Source organism: Bos indicus x Bos taurus, chromosome 10 (assembly GCF_003369695.1).
Source record: "Bos indicus x Bos taurus breed Angus x Brahman F1 hybrid chromosome 10, Bos_hybrid_MaternalHap_v2.0, whole genome shotgun sequence".
Lineage (NCBI taxonomy): Eukaryota > Metazoa > Chordata > Mammalia > Artiodactyla > Bovidae > Bos > Bos indicus x Bos taurus.
The window spans coordinates 21,027,797-21,055,034 of NC_040085.1; the positions used below are offsets into that span (position 1 = coordinate 21,027,797).

General features: G+C 39.0%; 2 protein-coding genes across 2 annotated transcripts; both read right to left on the reverse strand.

Moving 5' to 3' along the window:
• Positions 1–10,490: 10,490 nt before the first annotated feature.
• Positions 10,491–11,477, reverse strand: LOC113899431 (olfactory receptor 11H12-like). Its single transcript, XM_027552791.1, has one exon. The coding sequence runs from the start codon at positions 11,475–11,477 to the stop codon at positions 10,491–10,493; it is 987 nt and encodes a 328-aa protein (XP_027408592.1).
• A 10,047-nt stretch (positions 11,478–21,524) lies between these two features.
• On the reverse strand, positions 21,525–22,511 carry LOC113899589 (olfactory receptor 11H12-like). The gene has a single exon (XM_027552853.1). The coding sequence runs from the start codon at positions 22,509–22,511 to the stop codon at positions 21,525–21,527; it is 987 nt and encodes a 328-aa protein (XP_027408654.1).
• Positions 22,512–27,238: the final 4,727 nt, after the last annotated feature.

Genomic DNA, 27,238 nt, shown 5'->3' on the forward strand with positions numbered 1-27,238 from the left:
AACTGAGTGGCTCCTCAGTTTTGGTCAAAGACGATTCTACAAGGCATGAGTAGGGGGATCAGAAGAACTTCAGGTCTGAACAAGGAAAGAGGTGGCAGTAGCACACACAGTTTTATTTGGGGACACTGCTTTGACAGATTTGCATGCAGGAAATCCCTCACAGCAGGAGACCTTCCAGAGGCTGTAGACTTGGGAGCTAGTAAGAAGGGGAGGAGGGATAAGGAACGCCTAGGAGAAAGGAGAAGAGAGAGAAAGTTTACTTGTTGAGGTGATGTCAGCCTGCTGAGGCTGAGGACTCCGTGCCAAAAACTCTGAAGGGCAGGAGTAACTTGGAATCTTTATTTTATCTGCGGTCGGCAGAGGTGGGCACAGTTTCCTGGTATATGCAAAGCAGACAGGCCCTAAATAGCTAAAAATCTGCACGCTGTGCCATGCTTGGTCTCTTCAGTCATGTCCAACTCTTTGCAATTCCATGGACTGTAGCCTGCCAGGTTCCTCTGTTCATGGGATTTTTCAGGCAAGAATATTGAGTAGGTTCCCATGTCCTCCTCCAGGGGATCTTTCTAACCCAGGGATCCAAGCTGTCTCCTGCATCTCCTGCATTGCAAATGAATTCTTTATTGCTGAGCCACAGGGGAAGCCCAAAAAGCTGCATATTTGGGCTACATATGAAACAACTGGACATGTTCAATTTTTGGCCCTGGTGGGTATTTGAGTTAACAGAATTCAACTTGCTGTGAAGTAAACAACCAAGTCAATATATAGAAGGCATCTTTGGTTCATTTATATGACAGATGGTCTTTGACATAGATTGTTTTGGGTGACTTTTCATTCTGTTTTCTCCATTTATCCAAATTTTAGCATTCATGCTTTCTCTAAAGCTCCCATTGTGCCACCACAAAGTAGAGAACTACTTAAACTGGTCTACACTAAAGGCTGTTGCTTTTGAAATAGAATTATTTTATTTTTATTATTTTGAAAGTAACACGTTATTTCAGAAGATGAACAAAACTGAAATATATAAAAAGTTTAAATCATCCATGAAGGGACATTTCTAGTCTTTTTTCTCTTTCTACATATTTCATATTAGGTACATATGCAACTTTTAAAAAATTGGATTTATAGCACATGTGGTTTGTCAATATTTTTGTTTAGTATCATGTCTTGAGTTTTTTTCTTTTTCCAAAGAACTAAATATTCCTTAAGCATGATTTTTAATGGGTGCATGATTTTCCATTTTAAACAATGTATTTTATCCTTCTCTTTGGGAAGACTTATTTTATGTAATTTTCTGGGAATCTACTTTCTTTTTCTTTAGAAAATATTTTTGGGACTAGATCATATGTCTATGTATTTTTAAGATGTTTAACTCTTTTAAATTTGTAGCAAGCTAAGTCGGAGAGGGCAATGGCAACCCACTCCAGTATTCTTCCCTGGAAAATCCCATGGATGGAAGAGCCTGGTAGGCTGTAGCCCATGGGGTCACGAAGAGTCGGACACGACTGAGCGACTTCACTTTCCTTTTCACTTTTGTGCATTGGTGAAGGATATGGCAACCCACTCCAGTGTTCTTGCCTGGAGAATCCCAGGGATGGGGGAGCCTTGTGGGCTGCTGTCTATGGGATCGCACAGAGTCGGACACGACTGAAGCGACTTAGCAGCAGCAGCAAGCTAAGTTGTCATAGGTTAACAATCACTGGAAGACAGTTGTGTAGAGAACTTAGAATACTGGAGTGTGACTTAAGGAACTGGGGCCAGATCTAAACTTTAATGATACACTGGCTATGCCTGGATGATAAATCCCTAAACTTTATGTACTTAGATTTTCCATTTGTAATATAACATTGAAGATATTCTGACTCATATAATATTGATATTGTGAGAGTCTCATGAGTTAGGGAAACTATGAATTTTTGGAGTTTTGGTGAATTGCAAACATGATTTCAATCTAGCTGTAGAACACTGACAAATATCTCATTGATTCTTGCTCCATTCTGCTAGAATATGTATATTTTTATGTATATATATATATTTTTTTCTTTTTAACCAGACAAGTAAATACATTCCTTTCATTAGGCAGAATGAATTTATTATGAAAAATGTAGATTTTATAACATAGTTTTGTATATTCTCCCTGTCAAACAACAGAATGACTTGTGTTGAGAGGACTAGCAGCTATCAGAACTGGTTTTTTTTTTTTTTTTTTGTTTCCAAGTGCTTTCTAATATGTTATTCCATTGGGATTTGGTTTCTTCATCTGTAATTTTTAGTGTGGAAAATAAGCTTGAACTAAGCATTGCTTATAGATTGTCTTTCTGATCATGTCCTCCAGGGATGTGATAGCATACAGGCCCTAACTGAGAATTATTACTCTCAGCATGGCTGAATCTCTCTTTTACATCCCCTAATCCCCTCTCTCACCCAGCTTTCCTTAGCCTCTCCCAGAGCTGCTCACAGAAACATTCCACTCCACCCACCCTTCCTTGGGACAAATTGAAGTAGTCCTTCTTCTGCAGCCACAGGGTAAGGTGGTGGTACCTGTGCAGCTGCCACCGGCAGTAGGTTACAGAAATAGCAGCAGGAGGTGAGCAGTCTTAGGCTTGGCCACCAAGTGGTAGGTGGTGAGTCTTAACCCCAGATTGTACCAGGAACTTTCCAGGGCCTGGCAGTTGAGCACACAGAGGGTGGTCTGCTACTCTCCATGCTCGTGGCCATAGCATCCATCCTCTCCTGCTCAACACCAAATTCCCTCTCAGGCAGGCATTGCCTTAGACCCTTGCCAACTGGAAAAGGTTTCTCCAAGGTGGGAACCAGATTTTCTGGCACTCAGGCCTGGTTTGATTCTTAGCCACGTAATATACATGAACCCATATTACTCTCCTTATTCTACTGATGAGGCAGCTGGGTGTTAAAGACTCTTAGAGAGGTAAAAGTGACAGAGTTTTAACTACGGTCCAGGTTTTCTACCTCTAAATTTGGTGGTCTTTCCACAACAGAAATCCTCATGCAACACTAAGGGAATATTTCAAGTGAGTTCTCCTTTTGAGTTTTTTTTTGAGTTTATAAAGAGAATCACAAAAGTTATTTCAGGTAAAATATAAAGTATAGAAAGTAATAAGGTGAATGGGAAAATCTAAAGGGCAGTTGAAGGAAAATGAAACTTTGATACTTTTGTGCTCAGAATACAGTACGGAGGTAGGAGCTCCCACTGACTCTTTCTCATTGCTTACTTATCCTCCTCCATAGGAAGAACTCCATTTCCTCACTAAGAAATGGGCCATAATCACGTGTCCCTCATCTAGGTGCCAGAGAAAATAGAAAAAGGCAGGAGATCAGATGGCTGCTCTGGGAGAACAGATGTCAGTTAACTGCAATGAAGGGTGCCACTCTCCTGAGAGGGATTGAGATTGACTGGGCAAAGAGGATTTGATAGGAAAAGATACAGACTTTTCTGTCTTTTTCTTGAGTTCCCCATGAGGATAACATGCTTGGATGATCACAAAAGTGCTGGCTCTGGAAGCTTTGAAGCTACCTTTCCTCAAGCACACTGTTGTATATTTCTCACACTTGAATAAAAAGTTTAGAGGAGGCACGAGGAGAAAGGCCTGGGGAATATGCACCCAGGTAACTTGACCTTGTAAAACCATCAGCTTCATTGTGAACATTCCTCAACACATTTCATGTTGAGTCATTCTATTTCCATGGCTATTCCCTGGTGTATTACCCCACAGGGGTGTCACCTGGAGTTCAACTGGAGATGGGAAATGTCAGGGCAAAGAGGAGGGTACTCCATTAACCTCTCATTTTCCCCAAATCTACACGAATTTTTCTCTTTTTCTTCTTAACAATTTTTTCTATTTCATGATGTTCTCTTTTCCAGTCTGATTTGGGGATTTCTGTTTTCACTGCTTTTGCACCGTGTCCAAAGAACAAGATGCTTCTCCATTTTCCTGGACAGTTTTATTTCTTCTATTCATAGCAACACACCATCTTCTCCATTTTTATCCCTATACTCTGAGTCCTCCCAATGTCTTAATATTAAGCCCCTTTGTATGAGGCAGCTTGAAGATGGGCCCATAATTTTGCTGGAGAGAACTTTATCTTCAAAGTGAGGTTTGCAGTGCAGAGAAGAAGAAGAAGAAAGGAATGGTACATTTCTATATGAATGGTATTCCTTTTCCAGAGGATATGGGCTATTGAGATACTTCTGGGAGGAGGTCATGAAATCAGAACTAGGGCTGAGTTTTGGTAACTTAGCATCCAAAGAGAGATGGCCCCTCCTCCCCTTCTTCCTTTCATTTACATCATGCTTGACTTGATTGAGGGGCTTCCCTGATAGCTCAGTTGGTAGAGAATCTGTCTATAATGTAGGAGACCCAGGTTTGATTTCTGGGTCAGGAAGATCCACTGGAGAAAGGGAGAGGCTACCCACTCCAGTATTCTCTGGCTTCCCTTGTGGCTCAGTTGGTAAAGAATCTGCCTGCAATGTGGGAGACCTGGGTTTGATCCCTGGATTGGGAAGATTCCCTGGAGAAGGGAAAGGCTACCCACTCCAATATTCTGGCCTAGAGAATTCCATGGATCCATGGGGTTGCAAAGAATCAGACATGACTGAGTGACTTTCACTGACTTGATTGAAATTTTTTGACTGAAACTCTTTTTTGATTTTTTTGGTCTGTTTTTAGACTAATGATTTCATAACTTTGATTATGGATATATTAAAATATTTCTCTCATGTATTGTACCAAGCATTAGCTTTTTGAAGTGCTTTTGCTGGTTGAGGACCAGGAACACAAAGCTATGTATATTTTTTTCCACACAGCTTCATGAATTTTGGTTAAAATCATAGGTTCTATAGTGCCTCATTTTTTTGTTTTAATTAAAATTTTTATCCTTCAAAACTTTTCTGGCCACTAGCTCTTCCAGCCACTGTCTTTCTTGCTGTTCCTTTTATATGAAGATTTGCTTGACTATTGACTTTCATAAGTGGCAGCATTGAGAAAATAGGCTATTTCCACCCCTATATTCATTTTTTAATTTTATGTTCAGTACATGTGTGGTTGAGTGTGTTAATGCATACTTACTACCCATTTTTCTTATATTCCTGCCTATCACAATCTCCATTCTCTTATGGAGGCAATGTGCCCAGGTTAAAAAATCAAATGTTACAGCCTCGCTGGTATACAGGGGCCATTGTGTGGCACAATCTGGTCCATCAAAAATAATGTGGAATATGGGTGGCCTCTTTCCTGTTGCAAAACTCAGCTGCCATTTTCAGATATATATATATATATATATATCTTCAAAATCACCTTATTATCTAAAGATATATATATACACACATACATACCTGCATGTATATAGCAAAAACAAGAAAACAAGACTGGGAGCTGACTGTGGCTCAGATCATAAACTTCTTATTGCCAAATTCAGACTTAAACTGAAGAAAGTAGGGAAAACCACTAGATCATTCAGGTATGGCCTAAATCAAATCCCTTATGATTATACAGTGGAAGTGACAAATAAATTAAAGCAATTAGATCTGATAGAGTGCCTGAAGAACAATGGACAAAGATTTGTGACATTGTACAAGAGGCAGTGATCAAGACCATCTCTAAGAAAAAGAAATGCAAAAAGGCAAATAATTGTCTGAGGAGGCCTTACAAATAGCTGAGAAAAGAAGAGAAGCAAATGGCAAAGGAGAAAAGGAAAGATATAAGCATCTGAATGCAGAGTTCCAAAGAATAGCAAGAAGAGATAAGAAAGCCTTCCTCAGTGATCAATGCAAAGAAATAGAGGAAAACAATAGAATGGGAAAGACTAGAGATCTCTTCAAGAAAATTAGAGATACCAAGGGAACATTTCACGCGAGGATGGGCATAATAAAGGACAGACATGGTATGGGCCTAACAGAAGCAGAAGATGCTAATGCTAAGAAGAGGTGGCAAAAATACACAGAAGAACTATACAAAAAAGATCTTTATGACCAGATAATCACGATGGTGTGATCATTCACCTAGAGACAGACATCCTGGAGTGCAAAGTCAAGTGAGCCTTAAGAAGCATCACTATAAACAAAGCTAGTGGGAGTGATGGAATTCCAGGTGAGCTATTTCAAATCCTAAAAGATGATGCTGTGAAAGTGCTGCACTCAATATGCCAGCAAATTTGGAAAACTCAACAGTGGTCACAGGACTGGAAAAGATCAGCTTTCATTCTATTCCCAAAGAAAGGCAATGCCGAAGAATGCTCAAACTACTGCACAATTGCTTTCATCTTACAGGCTAGCAAAGCAATGCTCAAAATTCTCCAAGCAGGACTTCAACAGTACATGAACCGAGAACCTCCAGATGTTCAAGCTGGACTTAGAAAAGGCAGAGGAACCAGAGATCAAATTGTCAACATCCTTTGGATCATAGAAAAAGCAAGAGAATTCCAGAACAATGTCTAGTTCTGCTTTATTGATTATGCCAAAGCCTTTGATTGGATGGGTCACAAGAAACTGTGGAAAATGCTTAAAGAGATGGGAATACCAGACTACATTACCTGAGTCCTGAAAAATCTGTAAGCAAATCAAGATGCAATAGTTAGAGCCAGACATGCAACAATGAACTGTTTCCAAATTGGGAAAGGAGTGCATCAAGGCTGTGTATTGTCACCCTGTTTATTTAACTTATATGAAGAGTACATCATGCGAAATGCTGGGCTGGATGAAGCACAAGCTGGAATCAAGATTGCTGGGAGAAATATCAATATTTCAGATAGGCAGAACACCACCCTTGTGGCAGAAAGTGAAGAGGAACTAAAGAGCCTCTTGGTGAAAGTGAAAGAGGAGAGTGAAAAGCTGGCTTAAAACTCAACGTTCAAAAAACGAAGATCATGGCATCTGGTCCCATTACTTCATGGCAATTAGATGGGGAAAAAATGGAAACAATCACAGACTTTATTTTTTTTTAGCTCCAAAATCACTGCAAATTGTGACTGCAGCCATGAAATTAAAACACACTTACTCCTTGGAGGAAAAGCTATGACAAACCTATACAGCATATTAAGGAACAGAGACATTACTTTGCCAACAAAGGTCTGGATAGTCAAAGATATGGTTTTTCCAGTAGTCATGTATGGATGTGAAAGTTGTACCACAAAGAAGGCTGAGAACCAAAGAATTGATGCTTTTGAACTATGGTGTTGGAGAAGACTCCAACATGATTATATTGCTCTATTTTCAGTTTATAAAGGAATCTCCATACTATTCTCCAGAATGGCTGCACCAATCCACATTTCCACCAACAGTGTAAGAAGGTTCCCTTTTCTCCATATCCCATCCCACATTTATTGTTTGTATATTTTTAATGGCCCTTCTGACTGGTGTGAAGTGATACCTCATTGTAGTTTTGATTTGCCTTTCTCTAATAGTTAGTGATGTTGAGCATCTTTTCATGTGCCTCTTGGCCACCTGGATGTCTTAAATACCACCTTTCTGTGTTCTTTTGAAAGACTAACTACCAAGAGACAAACAAACAAACAGAACACTATCTTCTTACTGCTATTCCTTGTGCTTTTTCTCTCTTCACCTCTTTCTTTGGGAATGCATTTAGGCCTTTAAAACATATCCTATACAAGTTGTAATGTTATGCTATGGAATTGGTTGTGAAAATATCATAGTATTTTGGGTTTTAAGAAGGGATCACTGAAAACCAGAGGATGCACAACGTATTAATTTACTAACCCAAGGCAGAGAGTCTGACAATATGGTTGAAGCATTTCTTGCCTAGTCAACAGGTCATCAATCCCTTCTTCTTGAGCCCCGTGCTTATCTAATCTCAGAATATTTAAATGTTGTGTACCCTGGAAAGGGGTATAGAATTAGAAAAATTCTTCCATGGACTAAGATAAGTGAGAGATATATGGCAGAGGTTTGAAAGTAAGATTGACTAAGGAGCTTAGCAAGTTCTTAAATCAAAAGGAAAATAATTGTCTTACCCAGGATATCTGTTTCAAAACTCACAGTTTCTTCCTATCTTTTGAACCAAGTGCTTCCCTGGTGGCTCAGACGGTAAAGTGTCTGCCTGCAAAGCTGGAGACCCGGGTTTGATCCCTGGGTTGGGAAGACACCCTGAAGAAGGAAATGGCAACCCATTCCACTACTCTTGCCTGGAAAATCCCATGTACAGAAGAGCCTGATAGGTTACCATCCATGGGGTCGCAAAGAGTCTGACACGACTGAGCAACTTTACTTTACTTTGAACCAAGTCATTCATCTCTTTCCCAGAAAACTGTTCTAAGAGAAAAACTCTACAAGAGAAATTGCTACATGCACAAAACATTCTTATATCCTAGATTTTCTGGAGCAGGTTTGTTGTTGGACTAAATGAATCCTAATACAGATTTGCAATTTTTCATCATGACAAATATTTTAAAGATTTTATTGTGATAATTTAAAAAATATATATATTTATTTATTTATTTTATTTTTGTCTGTGCTGTGTCTTTGTTGCTGCATGTGGGCTTTATCTCGTTGCAGCAAGTGAGGCTTATTACAGTGGGCGGGCTTCTCATAGTGGTGGCTTCTCTTGTTGCAGAACATGGGCTTCAGGCAAGTGGGCTTCGGTGGTTAAGGTGAGTGCATTCAGTAGCTGTGGTTCCTGGGCTCCAGAGTGCAGGCCCAGTAGTTGTGGCACACAGGCTTAGTTGTTTTGTGGCATGTGGGATCTTCCCAGACCAGAGATCAAACCAGTGTCCCTTGCATTGCAAGGTGGATTCTTAACCACTAGATTGCCAGGGAAGCCCCTGAGGTACTATTTTTAACATTAAAAGAGTGGAAAGACTGTTCAAGGAAAGGACTGGTAATGAATGGAAGGAGAGTCTGATTCTCTGAGCACTAATTCTGTAAGCAGTCATTAATATATATTGGTAACATTCATTTTTTTCCTAATCTCTTTTCTTATACCCTTCACTGCTGAGTGCCAAAGAATTGATGCTTTTGAACTGTGGTGTTGGAGAAGACTCTTGAGAGTCCCTTGGAATGCAAGGAGATCCAACCAGTCCATCCTAAAGGAAATCAGTCCTGAATATTCACTGGAAGGACTGATGTTGAAGCTGAAACTCCAATCCTTTGGCTACCTGATGCAAAGAACTGACTCACTGGAAAAGACCCTGATGCTGGGAAAGATTGAAGGCGGGAGGAGAAAGGGATGATAGAGGATGAGATGGGAGGATGGCATCACCGACTCAATGGACATGAGTTTGAGTAAACTCTGGGAGTTGGTGATGGACAGGGAAGCCTGGAGTGCTGCAGTTCATGGGGTCACAAAGAATCAAACACAACTGGGTGACTGAACTGCGCTGATATGCTTCACAAGTTAACATCAAGCTACTTGGAAGGACAATCCTCTTTCTAGGAAAATTTCACTTCACCACATAAAAATCTGAAACCCATACCACATTACTTGAATGGAATATTATAGTTCCTAAAAAATAATTATAAAGGCTTGCTATAATAAAGGAACAACTGAGACTTTATATTAAATAAAACATACATATAAATGAAAATAAAAATATTGTTGTTGTATTATATGAATTGAATTCTGGATGCTTTTCTTCTTTAAAATTTTTCCTTAATGTTATTTTAACACTGTTTCAGCAACAAGTAACAATGAACTGTCATTTTTCTTTTAAATAAAAGTGATTTTTCCACAAGATCATTTCCCTCTCCAGTTTTTAAGAGGAGAGGTTCTATTTCCTAAAACCCCATTATTGAACCAATCAAATTTTTAGTGACACTTCATTTTGGTGAAAATATTATTACTGATAACACTCCCTTTCTGAATACTTTGATAGATACTGTTATATATGGAATTAGAACCACCCTTTAAAGGTTTAGAAAAGGGTAGTGTGTAGAGGAAGCAAATTATGTCTGGATGTCATTAGGCTAGCTTGACTTTTATTGTCCAACAGAATTTTTGGATGATTGCTTTTAAGGGCTTATTTACTATGAATGGCTATCACAAAATAATAAAGTAAAAAATGATAGGAACCACAATCAGAAAAGAATATATTTCCTTCTTTTATTTACAACTAGCTGAATAAAGATAAAAATGACATAATTATAATTTTGTTGACCCTAGAATTAATAATCTAAAATTCCAAAAAGAGTATAAAAATTTTTATCCCAGATGAATCACATGAACTATCAAGAAAACACCCATATGTGTACATTTCTCATTTAATATGCAGTCCACATAATAACCCAACACTTCTACTTATCTGAATAATGTTCATTTAATATGCAGTCCACATAATAACCCAACACTTCTACTTATCTGAATAATGTTAGCACTTTATGATTATAATGTATAAATGATTAATTTCATAGGCTAATATAAATTATTATCACTAGACCCATTTTTAAAAATTAGATAACAATATAATTCTGGTTGTTTTATGTTAGACTATACTGACCTGATAATGGACAGATCATCTAGAATGTCTTACATTATGTTGAAACTCCCCAGAACCTTTCTCAGGGCAGTCTTTATTTCCTTATTCCGGAGGCTATAAATGAGGGGGTTGAAGAATGGGGTCACCATAGCATAGAATAAAGTTGTGACTTTCTGCATCCTAGCAGAATGTCCAAGTCCTGGGCTCACATACATTACCATGAGAGAGCCATAGAACAGGGATACCACAGCCAAATGAGACCCACAGGTGGAGAAGGCTTTCTGTCTCCCAGTAGCTGAAGGCATAGGCAACACAGCTGTTAGGACAAGAGTATAGGACCCAAGGATGAAGAGGAAGTTACCAAAGATAACTATTGAGCTTAGACTGTAGCAAAGCAGTTGGGTTTTGGGGGCAGAGACACATGCCAATGCAAACAGTGGCCCTGGGTCACACACAACATGGTCAATGATGTTTGGTCCACAGAAAGGCATCTGAGAAATGAGAACAATGGGGACCAGGAACCACAGAAATCCACAGACCCAGCAGATAAGGACCAGTTTGGTACAGAGATGCCCAGTCATGATATTAGGGTAGTGCAAGGGACGGCAGATAGCAAGGTACCGATCAAAAGCCATAACGGTCAAATGCAAGCATTCAGTTGCTCCCAAGGAAGAAAAGAAATAAAATTGTAGGAAACATCCAACAAAGGAGATGGTCTTTTTATGTGAGAGGAAGTTGACCAACATCTCGGGGACTGTAGAAGAGACATACCAGATCTCTAGGAAGGAGAAATTCCCCAGGAATATGTACATGGGGATGTGGAGTCGCTGGTCACACCATAAAGCACAAATAATGGCCCCATTCCCTGTTATGGTCAGAGCATATATTGTAAGGAAGAGTGAGAAGAGGAGGCTCTGAATCTTCCACTCATAAGAAAAACCTAGGAGTATAAATTCTCTTACAAAGACAAAGTGGGAATCTGGCTCAGAGATGTTCATGTTCACTGGATCAGTAACCTGCAACATCAACAGACACATATTAGTTAGGACTACCTTCAAATGTGTTCCTATTTAAGAATTAAGAGAAGACAAATACAAATTGGGGCACAGTAGATAGCTGGCTTCACAGAAAAAAGCTTTTGCTTGCCTCTAAATTTTTCCTTACTATGATATCACTAAAAAACTTTAAACTCATTTTGTAAGCTTATTATTCTTTGGGGAAAGCATGATCTATAATAGTTTCTCATAGATTTGATAGCATATATCAGAAAGTGTTAGTTGCTTAGTAGTGTCCAACTCTTTGCAACCCCATGGACTGTAGCCCTCCAGGCTCCTCTGTCCATGGGATTCTCCAGGCAAGAATACTGGAGTGGGTTACCATTCCCTTCTTCAGGGGATCTTCCTGACCCAGGGATTGAACCTGGGTCTCCTGAATTGCAGGTAGATTCTTCACTGTCTGCCACCAGGGAAGCCCCATATTTGCTCTTAATAAATGTACTAGTTTCTTTCCCTAAACCCATTTCGTGGGGCAACAGACTCAGTAAAGGCTTTAATTTTACTATTTATCTTTCAGTTAAATGTGCTACTTAACATACCATTCAACAGTGAAACAAGTGACTATGTTTTACCAACTTGTTAGAAATCATTTTAAAGTCAATACTTTTGCATTTCTGCTTAAGCACCATAAAAATTTAAGACCATGATATTACTTACTGACATTGACTTTTAATATTGTAATGTTGCAATGTCTTCTGTAGAAAGCAGTGGCTTGACATTTTCGCTTAATCTTTCACCTAGATGGAAGTTTGTAAAATAAACCTAGGTATGAGACTTTATATTTTTAAGTATTTTTTTTCCACAAAATTCTGGGATTAGGTTTCTTTATTATTTTGACCATGGGGTCACAAAGAGTCAGACACGACTGAGTGACTGAACTGATTCTTTATATACTCATTTGAAGTAAACAATTTCCACTATATGAGAGAAATCAAAAGCTTTCTTGGTCACAAGTAAACGTCTTTCATCCTACATTCTCATGAAAACTATGACAAGAATATAAATTCCCTGAAATATTTTGTGTGTGGCAATATGCAGGGATGTGAGTCCTAAAAATTGTGAGGGTTTATATTATGGGCACAAACACACAATTTTCAGAAGGAATTTTTCCCCACCTATTCTCCACACCAGTGCTCTACGAAGTCTTCTATAATGATGGGTGGAAGGAATTAAAATTCCTTCATTTAATAATATGAATCTTTTCAAAACTACTCCAAATCAGAAACATTAATAAATCAACAATAAAGAAATCATAGAATAAAAGGGACTGACAAAGAGGTGTCAGGACTCTCTGCTGTGCTCAAAAGATAAAGGTGTTGATATACATTGAATCTCTAGGGACCTGTCTAAATAATTATATCTTCTTGTCTTCAGATGGATAAAGAATTTATTGCTGCACAAAAATTAAGATTGCACTTTCTTTCCCACAGATTCTTCTGGGATTTGGCCTCTGTAGCATTAGGGAAGTTCTCCTCCAAGCCAATGGTTCATTAAAAGTTAACCTATTGCATATTCTCTGAGGAATCAGTAAAGAGAAGTGACTATTACTCTGAGGCCCTATTGTTTACAAATCACTAGCCCATCTGAAATATGGATTCCAAAAGTTTCCAGAAGGCACAGTTTGAGGAGAAATAAGATACGATGTGTCACAAAAGATTCTTCAGTTCAGTTCAGTTCAGTCGCTCAGTCGTGTCTGACTCTTTGCGACCCCACAAATCGCAGCACGCCAGGCCTCCCTGTCCATCACCAACTCCCGGAGTTCACTGACTCATGTCCTTCGAATCAGTGATGCCATCCAGCCACCTCATCCTCTGTTGTCCCCTTCTCCTCTTGCCCCCAATCCCTCCCAGCATCAAAGTCTTTTCCAATGAGTCAACTCTTCGCATGAGGTGGCCAAATACTGGAGTTTCAGCTTCAGCATCATTCCCTCCAAAGAAATTCCAGGGCTGATCTCCTTCAGAATGGACTGGGTGGATCTCCTTGCAGTCCAAGGGACTCTCAAGAGTCTTCTCCAACACCACAGCTCGAAAGCATCAATTCTTCAGCGCTCAGCCTTCTTCACAGTCCAACTCTCACATCCATACATGACCACAGGAAAAACCATAGCCTTGACTAGATGGACCTTTGTTGGCAAAGTAATGTCTCTGCTTTTGAATATGCTATCTAGGTTGGTCATAACTTTCCTTCCAAGGAGTAAATGTCTTTTCTTACAGGAACATTTCAAAGGTCATTGGGCATATTTTGGAGGATAAGGAAGTGATGGGCAGAGAACCCAATGAGGCAAATGTTGAGGTGAATAAACTGTAGGACATTGAGGATAAAAATTTGGAGAATTTAGAAATAGCTTACAGCATAGTATTCTTTAGATATGAGAGAAGTATTTAAGTTAATTGACTGAAATACTTCAGAGGCACATGTGACTTCCTGATTAATATGAGACATCAAATTTTTTATCCTTCAATTTTTACCTTAAGTCATTTAGGGTTTACCAAGTATACTAAAACACCCAGGTGTGAATGAATGCTCTTATCATGTAGCATAAAATGATTGCAGACATCAGGAATAGATGCCTTGGAACACTGGTCTGTGAACCACAAGCTGTTTGAGCATGCACATGTGCTCAGTCATTAAGTCATGTCCGATTCTTTGCTACACCATGGACCACAGCCTGCCAGGATCCTCTATGCACAGGATTTTCTAGGCAAGAATACTGGAGTGGGAATATTTAAATGTAAATTGCTCACACTAAAAGTGTCATTCCCTTGTGGCTCAGACACTAACGAATCTACCTGCAACGCAGAAAATCCGTGTTCAATCCCTGGATCTGGAAGATACACTGGAGAAGGAAATGGCTATTCACACCAGTATTCTTGCTTGGGAAATCCCATGCACAAAGGAACATGGGGGGCTATAGTTCATAGTGTCACAAAGAGTCAGATAGAACTGAGCAACTAACACTTTCAAACCGAGAGACTAAAGGGGAAATAGATTACTTAGACTTTTATTACCTTTTAGTGATACTACGTCAGTCCTTAGAAACTCTTAAAACATTGCTTTGATCTTGTTATTTGCCTGCTTAAAAACCACCACTGGTTTCCTTATGCAAAATTTCCCCAGTTCTCCACAAATAGACTTCAAATGCCTTTCTCATTTTACCTTTTCCTACTCCCCCTTTCAGATATATTGAATAACATTTAATTCTCCAAGTACTTTTCAGTTTTTCATATTTGCATCTTTGTGGTCATTTTGCTTATTGGAAATCCTCATTACCTCCCTCTGCACCTGCAAAACCCCATCTATCCTTCAATCTCTAGTTCAAATGACATTTTCCCATAATACTTCTCCTTATTCCCCTAATGGAAGCACCTTTTTCACCTCTGAAATTTTATTTAACTGTCTTTGTATTTTTCTTATGATACTCATCAGAAACTTCTTTGTTTTGTCCTTAGTTATATACTTATTTTTTCTCCCTTCCCAGATTATAAAGTGTCTGGAGGCAGACAACTATTATTGTTCAGCTTTGAACTAGCAAATAGATAAAAATACATTGCATTTATTGGCCCTCATGAAATATTTGATTAAATGGCATTTTTTATGAGTTTTGTTGTTTATAAAATTAGCACCTTTGAACCAAAGTTATGGCAGAAAGTGAAGAACTAAAAAGCCTCTTAATGAAAGTGAAAAGGGAGAGTGAAAAAGTTGGCTGAAAGCTCAACATTCAGAAAACAAAGATCATGGCTCTGGTCCCATCACTTTATGGCAAATAGATGGAGAAACAGTGGAAACAGTGGCTGACTTTATTTTGGGGGGCTCCAAAATCAGTGCAGATGGTGATTGCAGCCATGAAATTAAAAGAAGCTTACTCCTTAGAAAGAAAGTTATGACCAACCTAGATAGCATATTAAAAAGCAGAGACATTACTTTGCCAACAAAGGTCTGTCTAGTCAAGGCTATGGTTTTTCCAGTAGTCGTGTATTGATATGAGAGTTGGACTATAAAGAAAGCTGAGCACTGAAGAATTGATGCTTTTGAACTGTGGTGTTGGAGAAGACTCTTGAGAGTCCCTTGAACTGCACGGAGATCCAACCAGTCCATCCTAAAGGAGATCAGTCCTGGGTGTTCATTGGAAGGACTGATGTTGAAGGTGAGACTCCAATACTTTGGCCACCTGATGCAAAGGACTGACTCATTGGAAAAGACCCTGATGTGGGGCAAGATTGAAGGCAGGAGGAGAAGGGGATGACAGAGGATGAGATGGTTGGATGGCATCACTGACTCGATGGACATGAGTTCGAGTAAACTCTGGGAATTGGTGATGGACAGGGAAACCTGGTGTGCTGCAGTCCATGGGGTTATGAAGAGTCGGACACGACTAAGCAACTGAACTGAACTGAACTTGAACCAAAGTAAAAAAAAAAAAAATTCAAGGTACATTACAGTATTACTCTACATCTGCAGATAATAAAGAGATTGAGCCAGGGAGAGCTCTATATAGGTTAAAATCATTATGAGAGACTTAGAAAATTCATTCAAGAAATGGTTTGAAATGTGACATAGAATAGTCCTACTCCAAGTGCAGTTAATGGATTAGCATAGTCCTCAAATTGTTAGCTGGAGAAGGCAATGGCACCCCACTCGAGTACTCTTGGCTGGAAAATCCCATGGACGGAGGAGCCTGATGGGCTGCAGTCCATGGGGTCGCTAAGAGTGGGACATGACTGAGTGACTACACTTTCACTTTTCACTTCACGCATTGGAGAAGGAAATGGCAACCCACTCCAGTGTTCTTGCCTGGAGAATCCCAGGGATAGAAGAGCCTGGTGGGCTGCCATCTATGGGGTCGCACAGAGTCGGCATGACTGAAGTGACTTAGCAGCAGCAGCAAATTGTTAGCTGTCTGTGATAAATTCAGATACTAAGATGAAGCATTTAGAAACTTTCATAGTTGACTAGTTTGTGATGCGTTGAATCTAATAATATAAAAGTTAGCTATATATTTTTTTATATTTCATTTTCTAGTTATTATCTTTTTATTTTATGAAACTATTAATCTTAACTGCAATGAATTGGGTTCTTTCACTTCAGTTAAAGGCACTGACTCACAGGACAGGTAGAATTCAAACTGAATGAGGAGGGCATTCTAAATAGGAGACCTGTGTGTGGGGTACATGGGTCGTTAGGCTGTGATGTGCATCTTTGAAGTTGATAGGAGAGAAGAAAAAGAAGACAGTGGTGGGTGGGAAGAAAGCCTTAGTTAGGGTAAGGAAAATGCTTTGGTTAAGTCAGAGAATTAAAGAGGAAGAGGCAGAGTAGAGACCAATCAAATTAACAAAATGCTCCCCTAAAGTAGTGCCTTTGAAAGATCATGGTACAGAAAGACTACTTTCTGAAGTGTCTTTTCTGTTTGGGCTGCTTCAACAGAAATACTATAAACTATATGTGCCATATAAACAGACTTTTATTTCTCACAGATCTGGAGGCTAGGAAATCCAAGATCAAGGCATCAGCAGTTAGAGTATCTGGTGAAAGCATGCTTCTTGTTTAGACAGCCTTGTTAACAGTGCAACCTTACATGGTGGGAGGGATGAAGGAGCTCTCTGGGGTCTTTTTCCAAAGGGCACGAATCCCATTTATGATGGCTCCACTCTCATGACCTCTTCACCTAAAGGCCCCAAATCCTAAGAGCATACCATCACGCTGAGGGTGTGGATTTCAACATTGGAATTTCGGAGGGACACAAACATTCAGGTTATAGTGTAAAGGTTATAAAGATTCCAAGGAAGAGGAGTAAAGCCATCCCTCCATATCTATGGGGGGATTGTTTCCAGGATGCCCTAAGGTAAAAGTCCAGGGAATGTCAAGTCCCTTACATAAAAATGGCACAGTACAGTCGATACTGCAGATTCCCAGTGCACCAGACACAGAGGGCTGGCAGTATTTTCAGACTTAGCAGTGGAAGCGATTCTGATTCCCAACTAACAAATTGTTTTGTTTTGAAATGTGAGAGCATCTATCTAGAGATATATAGAGAGCATTTATATTATAAGATAGAACACCGGGTTGCTAGATTTCCATTGTGCAGCAACAGAAATATTACATGATATTGAATGATATCTGTGCAGTGGAGAAGAGTATTTTCAGGATCTGGCAGATTTGAAGACAAATTCTTTTCCTATCAAAAGTCAGAGAGGTCTATGATCCCTGAGAAGCAGAACAGTGTATGTGTAGAGAGAGAGAAAGAGAGAGAGGGGCATAAGAAGAAAGGAAGAAAGGTGAGGAGAGAGAGGGAAAAAGAGACTGAGACCATTCTCAGATTATAGGTAACTGCAATCTATAATTCTGCATGTCCTATGTTCTTTCATACATGGACATCGGTTTTTTTAAATTGGTAATTCAGCGTTTGCATGTTCATTTGCTCATAACTCATGTTAAGATAGTCTTTGTCAGTCATATTACTGAGAAAACCATCTTGTGCTTCAACACACTAACATCTCTGCTTTGTGATTCAGCAACATCTATGTTATTGATACACTCTATATTTCTATATTGATATACTCTTTATTTCTCTGTAATCTGAGTATCCAATGTTTGACTTGTTAACTCTTTATTATACTGCCCACATTTTTAGCTACATTCTAGTAATTGGGAATTTGGGATAGAAAATTAACTTCCAAATTAGAACTTGTAATGAGAGTAAATTCCCTGTGAACATAAGCATGAAGTATTACAATGATGGAGATATTTTAAGGTTTACTCTTTGCTACACTCTCTGATAAGCAGATTGATTCATTTCACCCTCACAATGGCACTAGGAGGAAAGCTCTATCATCATTGCTTCTTTAAATATGAGTTAATGGAGGCATATACGAAGTCATGCAGTTAGTGCAGACAGAATTTGAATTCAGGCAGTCTAGTTCTGACCGTTACCACATATTGCCTGTTAACTGCAAATTATTTGTAACGTGTTATGGATAGGTAAGTAGCCTGTGTAGGGAATATTTGTGAGCTTCCTGACCTACCTTTGATGTTAGTTTCAGAGGTGGTGGGCAGTCCCTTGGGAGCTTAGAATCAGTCTGATGGCATCCCTCCCATCTCAAGCCCTATCCATGAGTCTTCCTGCTTTCTTCCCAGGGCCTTTTCTGAAGACACAATGGCTCATTTGGTGCACCAGTCAATGTGTTTTTGGAAACACGAGTAGTCAATATCTCCCTGTGTAACCATGGTTAGTCAATAAATATCTTAGACCTGTGCCATTTGAATGGACAATTCTCAGAGGTTCTAGTGGAATCAAATTTTCATTGGTCATAGTAGCTTCTTCTCATTCCTCATTCCTATTACCTGAAACCACCTTCTATTAATAATAAACTACCTGCATGGTTCTTCTTTTATGACAATCCAAAACAAGACACCCTTTTTTAGTTGTGTTGGAAAGAAAAACTTGTAAACCATTTGTTACCAAAGGATGTATTATCTGTCAAATCCATTCACTTTCACAGTAGAGTGATCATTATTTCAAATTATTTGTTCAGTGTCCCAACTAGAAGCTTATACACCCAAACAATGCAAAATATTAAGGTCAGAATTGGTGAATGGCAGGCTTTATATCTGAAGTGGGAGAAAAGCACTTGTGAAAGAGGATGTGTGCAATAAGTCCATTTGAAACTTCAATAAGAGATGTGTTCTTAGGCCCAGAAGCTTTAGGAAAATGTGCATATGTAAGTTGAAGATCTAGAAATTGAACTATGTATGCTTGTGTGCCTTTTGGAAAGTCTTCATGTATCCCAGGGGTAAACAAATCCCAGTTTCAAAGACTTAATTCTCCAGAACACTGTAAACACACACACACACACACTCACAAACCAAAATTAAATTAACACGTGGTATTTTGGCTATAAATGGAGAAAACATAATCTAGTTATGTCTCAAGGAAAGTTGAGAAGGAGAGCTGTTGTAAAAGGGCTTTGCCAAAAGTTATAGGAGGTGACTTTCATGGAGGACCTGAGATTTTGATTCTGATAAAGAACATGAGAACAAAGAATTCATTAACATTCATATTTAATTCATATTTATTATGTATTTTCTATGTACTGTTTTAAGAACTTTGGGACTCATGATTTGTTAAAACATCACACTAATTGTTCTCTGGGAGTGGCAACTGCCATTTCAATTTTAGTTGAAATGAAGTTACCTGCCAAACTCAGTGGATTAATGGAAGAATTGAGTTCCCACCTAGATCTTTTGATTTTAAGTCTCATATCCTTTCAAAGACATCATAGTAGGATTGAAAAAGCAATCTATTTTTAGCTTTTAAGGAGCATCCATACTGTTTCCCATGGTGGCTGTATCAGTTTCGATTCCTATCAACTGTGTAGGAGGGTTCCCTTTCTCCACACCCTCTCCCATTTACTGCTTGTAGATCTGATGATAGCCATTCTGAGTTGTGTGAGATGATACCTCCTTGTAGTTTTGATTTGCATTTCTGTAGTAATTAGTGATACTGAGTGTCTTTTCATGTGCTTTTTAGCAATCTGCATGCCTTCTTTGGAGAAATGTCTCTATACATACTCTGCCCATTTTTTGATTGTTTTTTTTTTTCCCATGTTGAGATGCATAAGCTGTTTGTATATTTTGGAGATTAATCCATTGTCAGTTGTTTTATTCACAAAAACTAAAAGCAGAACTACCATATGATGCAAAAATTCCATTCCTGGCATATACCTGGAGAAAATCATAAACTGAAAAGATACATGCACCCCAATGTTCACTGCAGCACTATTTATAATAGCCAAGACATGGAAACAATCATAAATGTCCATCAATAGGGGGTACAAGATAAAGAAGGTGTAGTACATATATACAATGGAATATTACTCAGCCATAAAAAGATCAAATAATGCCATTTGCAGTAACATGTATGGACATAGAGATTGTCATATTGAGTAAAGTAAGTTGGATACAGAAAAACAAATATCATATGATATTGCTTATATGTGGAATCTAAAAAAACAAGAGTATAAATGAACTTATTTATGAAACAGAAGTACAGTCACAAATGTAGAAAGCAAACTTATGGTTGCCAGGGGATAATGGGGGGAGGGATAAATTGGGAGACTGGGACTTACATATACACACTGCTGCTGCTGCTTCGTCGCTTCAGTCGTGTCCGACTCTGTGCGACCCCATAGACAGCAGCCCACCAGGCTCCCCCGTACCTGGGATTCTCCAGGCAAGAACACTGGAGTGGGTTGCCATTTCCCTCTCCAATGCATGAAAGTGAAAAGTGAAAATGAAGTCGCTCAGTCATGCCTGACTCTTAGCGACCCCATGGACTGCAGCCCACCAGGTTCCTCCGTCCACGGGATTTGCCAGGCAAGAGTACTGGAGTGGGGTGCCATTGCCTTCTCCATATACACACTACTATATATAAAACATAACTAATAAGAACTTGCTGTATAGCACAGGGAACTCTACTCTGTAATAGCTTATATAAGAAAAGAATAAAAAAAAAGAGTGGATATACGTATATGTATAACTGTTTCACTTTGCTGTACACCTGAAACTAACACAACATTGTGAGTCAACTATTTTTTATGAAAATTTTAAAAGTATTAATAAAAAAAAGAAATCTAGTTAGAAGTTAAACAGAATACAAGGCTTTCCCCAAACTCATCACAAAATATACATGTCTGCCATGATGTTGACTTAAGTTTTCCCTAACACTAATCCTGACTGCCCACGACCCCAGGCAAAATTAGTTGTTTTTTCCTTGTGTTTCATATATTGTACATATATCGGTTAGAATATTTATTGCATTTTATATTAATTATTTTCTTACCTGTTTGCACCATTAGAGTTCAATTTGAGGAAGAAATTGTGTCTGATTTATCTTCATAATTATATTCACAATACAGTGCCAAGTGCAGTGTCCAACATGAAGGAGGCGTTCGGTTACTATTTACTGAATGGATGATGGGACAAATGTGTGAAAGTTCAAGGATGGCCATTTTACCCACATAACACTAAACCAGATTATCCCACATTCCTCCTGCGCCTGCTGCCAAAGACTTTAAAAGAAATTTTAAACTTTTCCAGAACTTTCCAGAGAGCTTTTTTCATATCCTTATTCCTGAGACTGTAAATCAAAGGGTTGATGAGTGGAGTCACCATGGCATAGAACAAAGTCATGATTTTCGGCAATAAGGTGGAGTGGCTGGATCCAGGGCTCACATGCATCACCATAATGGTCCCGTAGCATAGCAGCACCACAGCCAAATGGGACCCACAGGTGGAAAAGGCCTTTTGTCGACTGGATGCTGAGGGCAATCGAAGAACAGCAAGTAGAACCAGGGCATAGGAGATGAGGATGAAAAGGAAGCTAAGGAGGATGATGAGGGCACTTAGAGTATAGCTGGTGAGCTTGGACATGGGAGCAGGAACACATGAAAGGGTCAGCAGTGGGCCTGAGTCACATACAAAGTGATCAATTGCATTAGGACCACAGAAAGGCAGTTGGGAAATGAGAATAACAGGCACCAGATACCAGAGAAATCCACATACCCAACAAGCAATCACTAGGTTGAAACAACGTCTACCAGTCATAATTGTGGCATAATTTAGAGGGCGGCAGATGGCAAAGTATCGATCAAACGACATTGCTGAGAGAAAGAAGCACTCAGTGGAGCCCATGGAAAAGAAAAAATATAATTGAAGGAAGCAACCAGTGAAAGAGATGGCCTTGCTCTCTGAGAGGAAGTTGATCAATGTGTTTGGAACAGTGGAGTTGACATACCAGATCTCCAGGAATGCAAAATTCCCCAGCAGGATGTACATGGGGGTGTGGAGATGCTGGTCCCAACACACAGCACAGATAATGGCTCCATTTCCTATGAGAGTCAGGAGGTAGACCATGGAGAAGAACATAAACAGAATGACCTGAATCTCCCTGCTGCAGGGAAAACCCAGAAGGATGAATTCACGCACTGATTCAGAATGGGATGCTGATTCGGAGATGTTCATTTAGTCTGTAAGCTGTGCTGCAATGAAACATTATTATTGTGAAGCCAAATCCAAACAACTGAGCATAACACACAAGGCCCTTCACAATCTGATCTTTATCTACTTGTTTAACCTCACCTCTTGAGTTCTATGTCCCAGATAAGAAAAGAATAGTCACATTTCTGTCAAATGACATGCTATTCTTCTTAAGATAGCTGTTGCTCTTCCTTTTGGGCTTCCCGCAGGTGGCGCTAGTGGTAAAGAACCTGCCTGCTAACGCAGGAGACGTGAGACAGGGGTTGATCCCTCTGTAAGGAAGATCCCCTGAAGGAAGGCATGGCAACCCACCCTGGTAATTTTGCCTGGAGAATCCCATGGACAGAGGAGCTTGGCAGACTACAGTCCATAGGGTGGAAAAGAGTCGGGCACAACTGAAGGAGCTTAGCACGCACACACGTGACACCCACATACACCCTTTCTACCTCCCTCTTTCTCCCCTCCCTTTCTTCCCTACACCCCTCCCTCCCTCCCTCTTTCCTTCCTTTCTTATTTCTTGCCCATCCCTTCTGGATCCCTTCCTTTCTCTTTCTCCATCTTTTTACTATTTATGTACTTTTTTTCCTTTGATCGAATAACTGGTACTTACAATCTACACCGTTTGTTGATTACCAACTTCATGAAATACTGCTGGACTTCACCATCATATAGTAATTCTTTGTTTTTTCCATAGCATCTGACATATGTGTATGTAAACTTATATTATGCCTTCTTGTAACTGTCACTTTTCTCTTTACCAGTCTGAGCTTCTGAAGGCAGAGATGTATTTTTCATCTCCATATTATGAATTCCTAGCACAGTTCAGTTCACTTCATAGGCATGCTAACATATTTCCTGAATCAACATTAAAGAAATGAATCATTATTTTTTAAGGATTGAAAAAACATTCTAAAATGTTTTCCAGAAGCAATAAGAAAACACTCTAAAAGCTACAGCATTTTTCTACACCAAAGACTTTGCACTTTGTACTTTGCATTATTTATTTATTTATTTTTCATGTCTTAATATAACTACTAGACTGTAAACCTCTGAGGACAGAGGCCAAGTGTTAATCATCTTTGATCTTTTTTGGTATCTAATACATCAGCTGGTAAAGAATCTGCCTGTAATGCGGGAGACCTGTGTTCAATCCCTGGGTTGGGAAGATCCCCTGGAGAAGGGAAAGGCTACCCATTCCAGTATTCTGGCCTGGAGAATACCATGGACTGGGGTCACAAAGAGTTGGACACGACTGAGCAACTTTCACATTATTTTTTAGGTAATATGTACATTGTAATTGCTTGCTAAGTGAATAAATCATCATTTCTGCCCCCATTTGAATTTTAATTCAGATAACTTTCCACTTGGAAGCCTTAATCATTTCACATATGCAAGGAAAGAACCATACCATTGGACCTTGAAGAAGAAAGTGGGGGCAGATGAGTGCAAGGATATGGCAAAAAGAGGAGATGGTGGATCAATATGGTGTGAGACTAGAGTAACCAAACGTGCCAGTTTGCCTGGAACTGAACTCATTTTAACCCTGAAAGTCTTGTAACTCAGGGAACCCTCAGCCCCAGAGAAGCAGGGATAGCCTGTCCCTTTGGGACCAAATGAGGTCCCAAAGTTGACCCAGCTACCTCAAAAATGCATGTGCACTGGTCCCCTTGGATCTTACTGAAGTCCCTCCTTTCTCTTATTTGTCCACAGAGAAAAAGGAAAGGGCTTCACTATGACCATGAGAGTATTAAGAGGACATACACAAGTACTGAGAAGACACTTGGCAACAACAGCAGGGGCTGTCCAAATGGACTTCCAAGAAGGCTGGATGTCCTGTGCAGCCAAGTACACTCATATCAACTGATGTCACACTCCAGAAATGCAGGCTGTGTGGAAATACATGGCCAAGGTCCTTGGGTGGGTAGATGCAGCCCTGATACTCTTTCCATTCTAAACTAAATTACTCAGTAATGCTGCATTTTTTTGACCCATATTTCCTTTGACTAAGTCTGCTTTTTTCTCTTCTTATGGTTACCTGAAGGTAGTTGATTCTTTCAATCAAATTTCTCTGAAGGTATTATTAGAAGAAAAAGACTCCATGAAGACCTTGGAAATGGGGAAATATAATTGGAAGAAGCAGCAGCCAGTGAGACAGATTGAATTGGCATTGTATTTAAGAAGAAATTGGGGCTGGTATTCTGATCTAGATTGAGTTGATGATTTTTCAAAACATTTAATGATCTGCTTTCCGATGATCAATATACTAAAGAAAACATATAGCAACCTTGGAAAAAGAAAGACCTAAAATAGTTTAATTTGGTTTCCTTACTTAAGGGAAAGAAATACTTTATTATTCCTGGTATCGGTATGAACCACATTGATGTCTGACACTTCCTTCAGAAGAACTTTGGATGTCTCCCTGACAGTCATTAGTCCTGGTTTGGCCAGGATCTGTGTCTCTGTCTCTTCTTTCTAAATGCAGTGATATGGAATCTATTTTATCAGATAAAACCATTGTTATGAAAAAAAAAGCATTGTTATGGTTTCCCAAGACTTGATTACCCAGTAGATAGACAATTATATATACATATAAGTAAAAACAAAACAGGGTTAATATTTTTTTAGTTTTAAAAAGAATTTATGAAACATTCCCAAACTGATTTGCTTTTCCTAATTCCTTAACCTACCTGGACTTCCAAGTGGATGGTAAGTATTGTAGTTTGTCATTGGTTCTGTCTCTCTGAAACAATGTAAGGATATGTAGATACAGCTCCTATAAGTGGAACCAGGGAAGCGATACTTTTAATCCTGTTTGACATCATCTCCTATGAATTGCTAGTCATAACTCAACTCTTCTCTTGCTTTCAAAAGAGAGCATACTGCCACTTAGAGTTGTGAAAAAGCTAGAAAAAGGATTCGTCGATACTTCCTTTAATGACAAACACCACAGATTTGCCTGGGAATTGAAGCTATTTGGATTTTTGGCCCTCAGATCTTTCATCAAGGATACCACCACCAGCATCACCACAAAGAAACAAATTCAGGATTATTTCTTGGGGAAAAAAGAAAAGATAAGGGCATGATGTGATTTCTGCATACCTGTGAGCTATGCTCAGGAGGAACTGAATCAGTTGTGTCCTTGTTTCTCAGCTCCTGTCTCAAAGGTGTGATTCCTAGGACTTTCACTGAAAAACAAACCTCCTTTTGTACAATTAACTTGGCAGTGACTGCCAAGATTCTCGTCAGGGGAGATGTCTGGAGGATGGTGAAGGTTAGACTTTGGGAGTGGTTTTTAGTTTTTAATTTGGAAGAAAGGATTCAAGTACCATCTATGTAAAGTTTTTAATCAAAAAAAAGGAGTTCTGAACCAACACAACATTGTAAAGCAACAGTTCTCTAATTAAAAACAAATTAAAAAAATGGCGTTCTGGAGAGCATCCTAAAGGTTTGGTTCTTTGTATATTTTAAAAAGTTGTCCTTTGGGAAGGCTAGTCTCTCAGGCCAGTATCTGCCTTTACCATCTGTGATTAAATACCTTTTAGAGAGCAACTAGGAAAAATAAGTAGTTGTGTGAACTGAGCATATGATTGTGTCTTCTGAACTCAAAGTTAATTATGAAATATCTTTTTATTCTGTAAGACCACGCCTCTAGGGAAAGGTGACAGCCATATAATCGATCACCAGAGAAATGTAGAAGATTGAAAATGTTTTCTTATGAGGAAAAAAAAGGGAAAAACTTAAGGAATATGAGATTTTTGTTGCTAGTGGTGCCATTATGGTTTATTTTTTGTTTCCTTCAGAATCAGTGGTTTAACTGTATTAGCTCTGTACTATCATAGTATGAGGCCTTCCCAGGTGGCGCTAGTGGTAAAGAACCCGCCTACCAGTGAAGGAGATTTAAGAGACATGGGTTTGATCCCTGGGTCAGGAAGATCCCCTGGAGAGTGCATGGCAATCCATTCCAGCATTCTCGCCTGGAAAATCCTATGGACAGAGAAGCCTGGCAGGCTATAGTCCATAGATTCACAGAGTTGAACACGACTAAAGCAACTTAGCATACATCATAGTATGATGAATTTTCTCTTAAGATTCTCGAAATTATTCCCAATGTTATTCTAACTTTTTTTGTGTACAAAAAAATAATTATCTTTTTTGATCAATATAATAGGCCCAATAATGCTATTTCAAAAATATCTTCCAATTGAGGTGTTACCTACATATTTTTTTCAGAGTCACTATGTGAATGACCATTTATTTTTTCAAACAAAATTCACATTTCATTTAGGTTGAAATAAACTTTACAAAATTTTTTTTTCACCAAAAATATAACAGGAATATTTTCTGTATTATTCATGGATAAACCACAAAACACTTATTTTTGTAGTTTTGCTTGTAAATCAAGACGAGGCAGTACGTACAGTCATGGAAAAACACAGAAGAAAACAGAAAAATCAGTTATGAATGACCATTTTTTTATACTTTAATTAAAAAAAAATCTTTGGTCATGCTGTGTACCATGTGGGGTTTTAGTTCCCCAACCAGAGATTGAACCCAAGCCTTTGCAGTGAGAATGTGAAGTCCTAACCACTGGACCACCAGGGAATTCCCCGAATGACCTTTTAGAGGATCTCTGGAGTCAGGTATAGTAAGACAGATTGATATAATCTGTCTGTTAGTGTCTATTTCTATGTGGTAGTGAAAGGTTGAGCAAA

Excerpts from the sequence above, each read along its gene's own strand:
- LOC113899431 (XM_027552791.1), bottom strand. The coding sequence starts at position 11,477 with ATGTGTCTGTTGATGTTGCAGGTTACTGATCCAGTGAACATGAACATC.
- LOC113899589 (XM_027552853.1), bottom strand. The coding sequence starts at position 22,511 with ATGAACATCTCCGAATCAGCATCCCATTCTGAATCAGTGCGTGAATTC.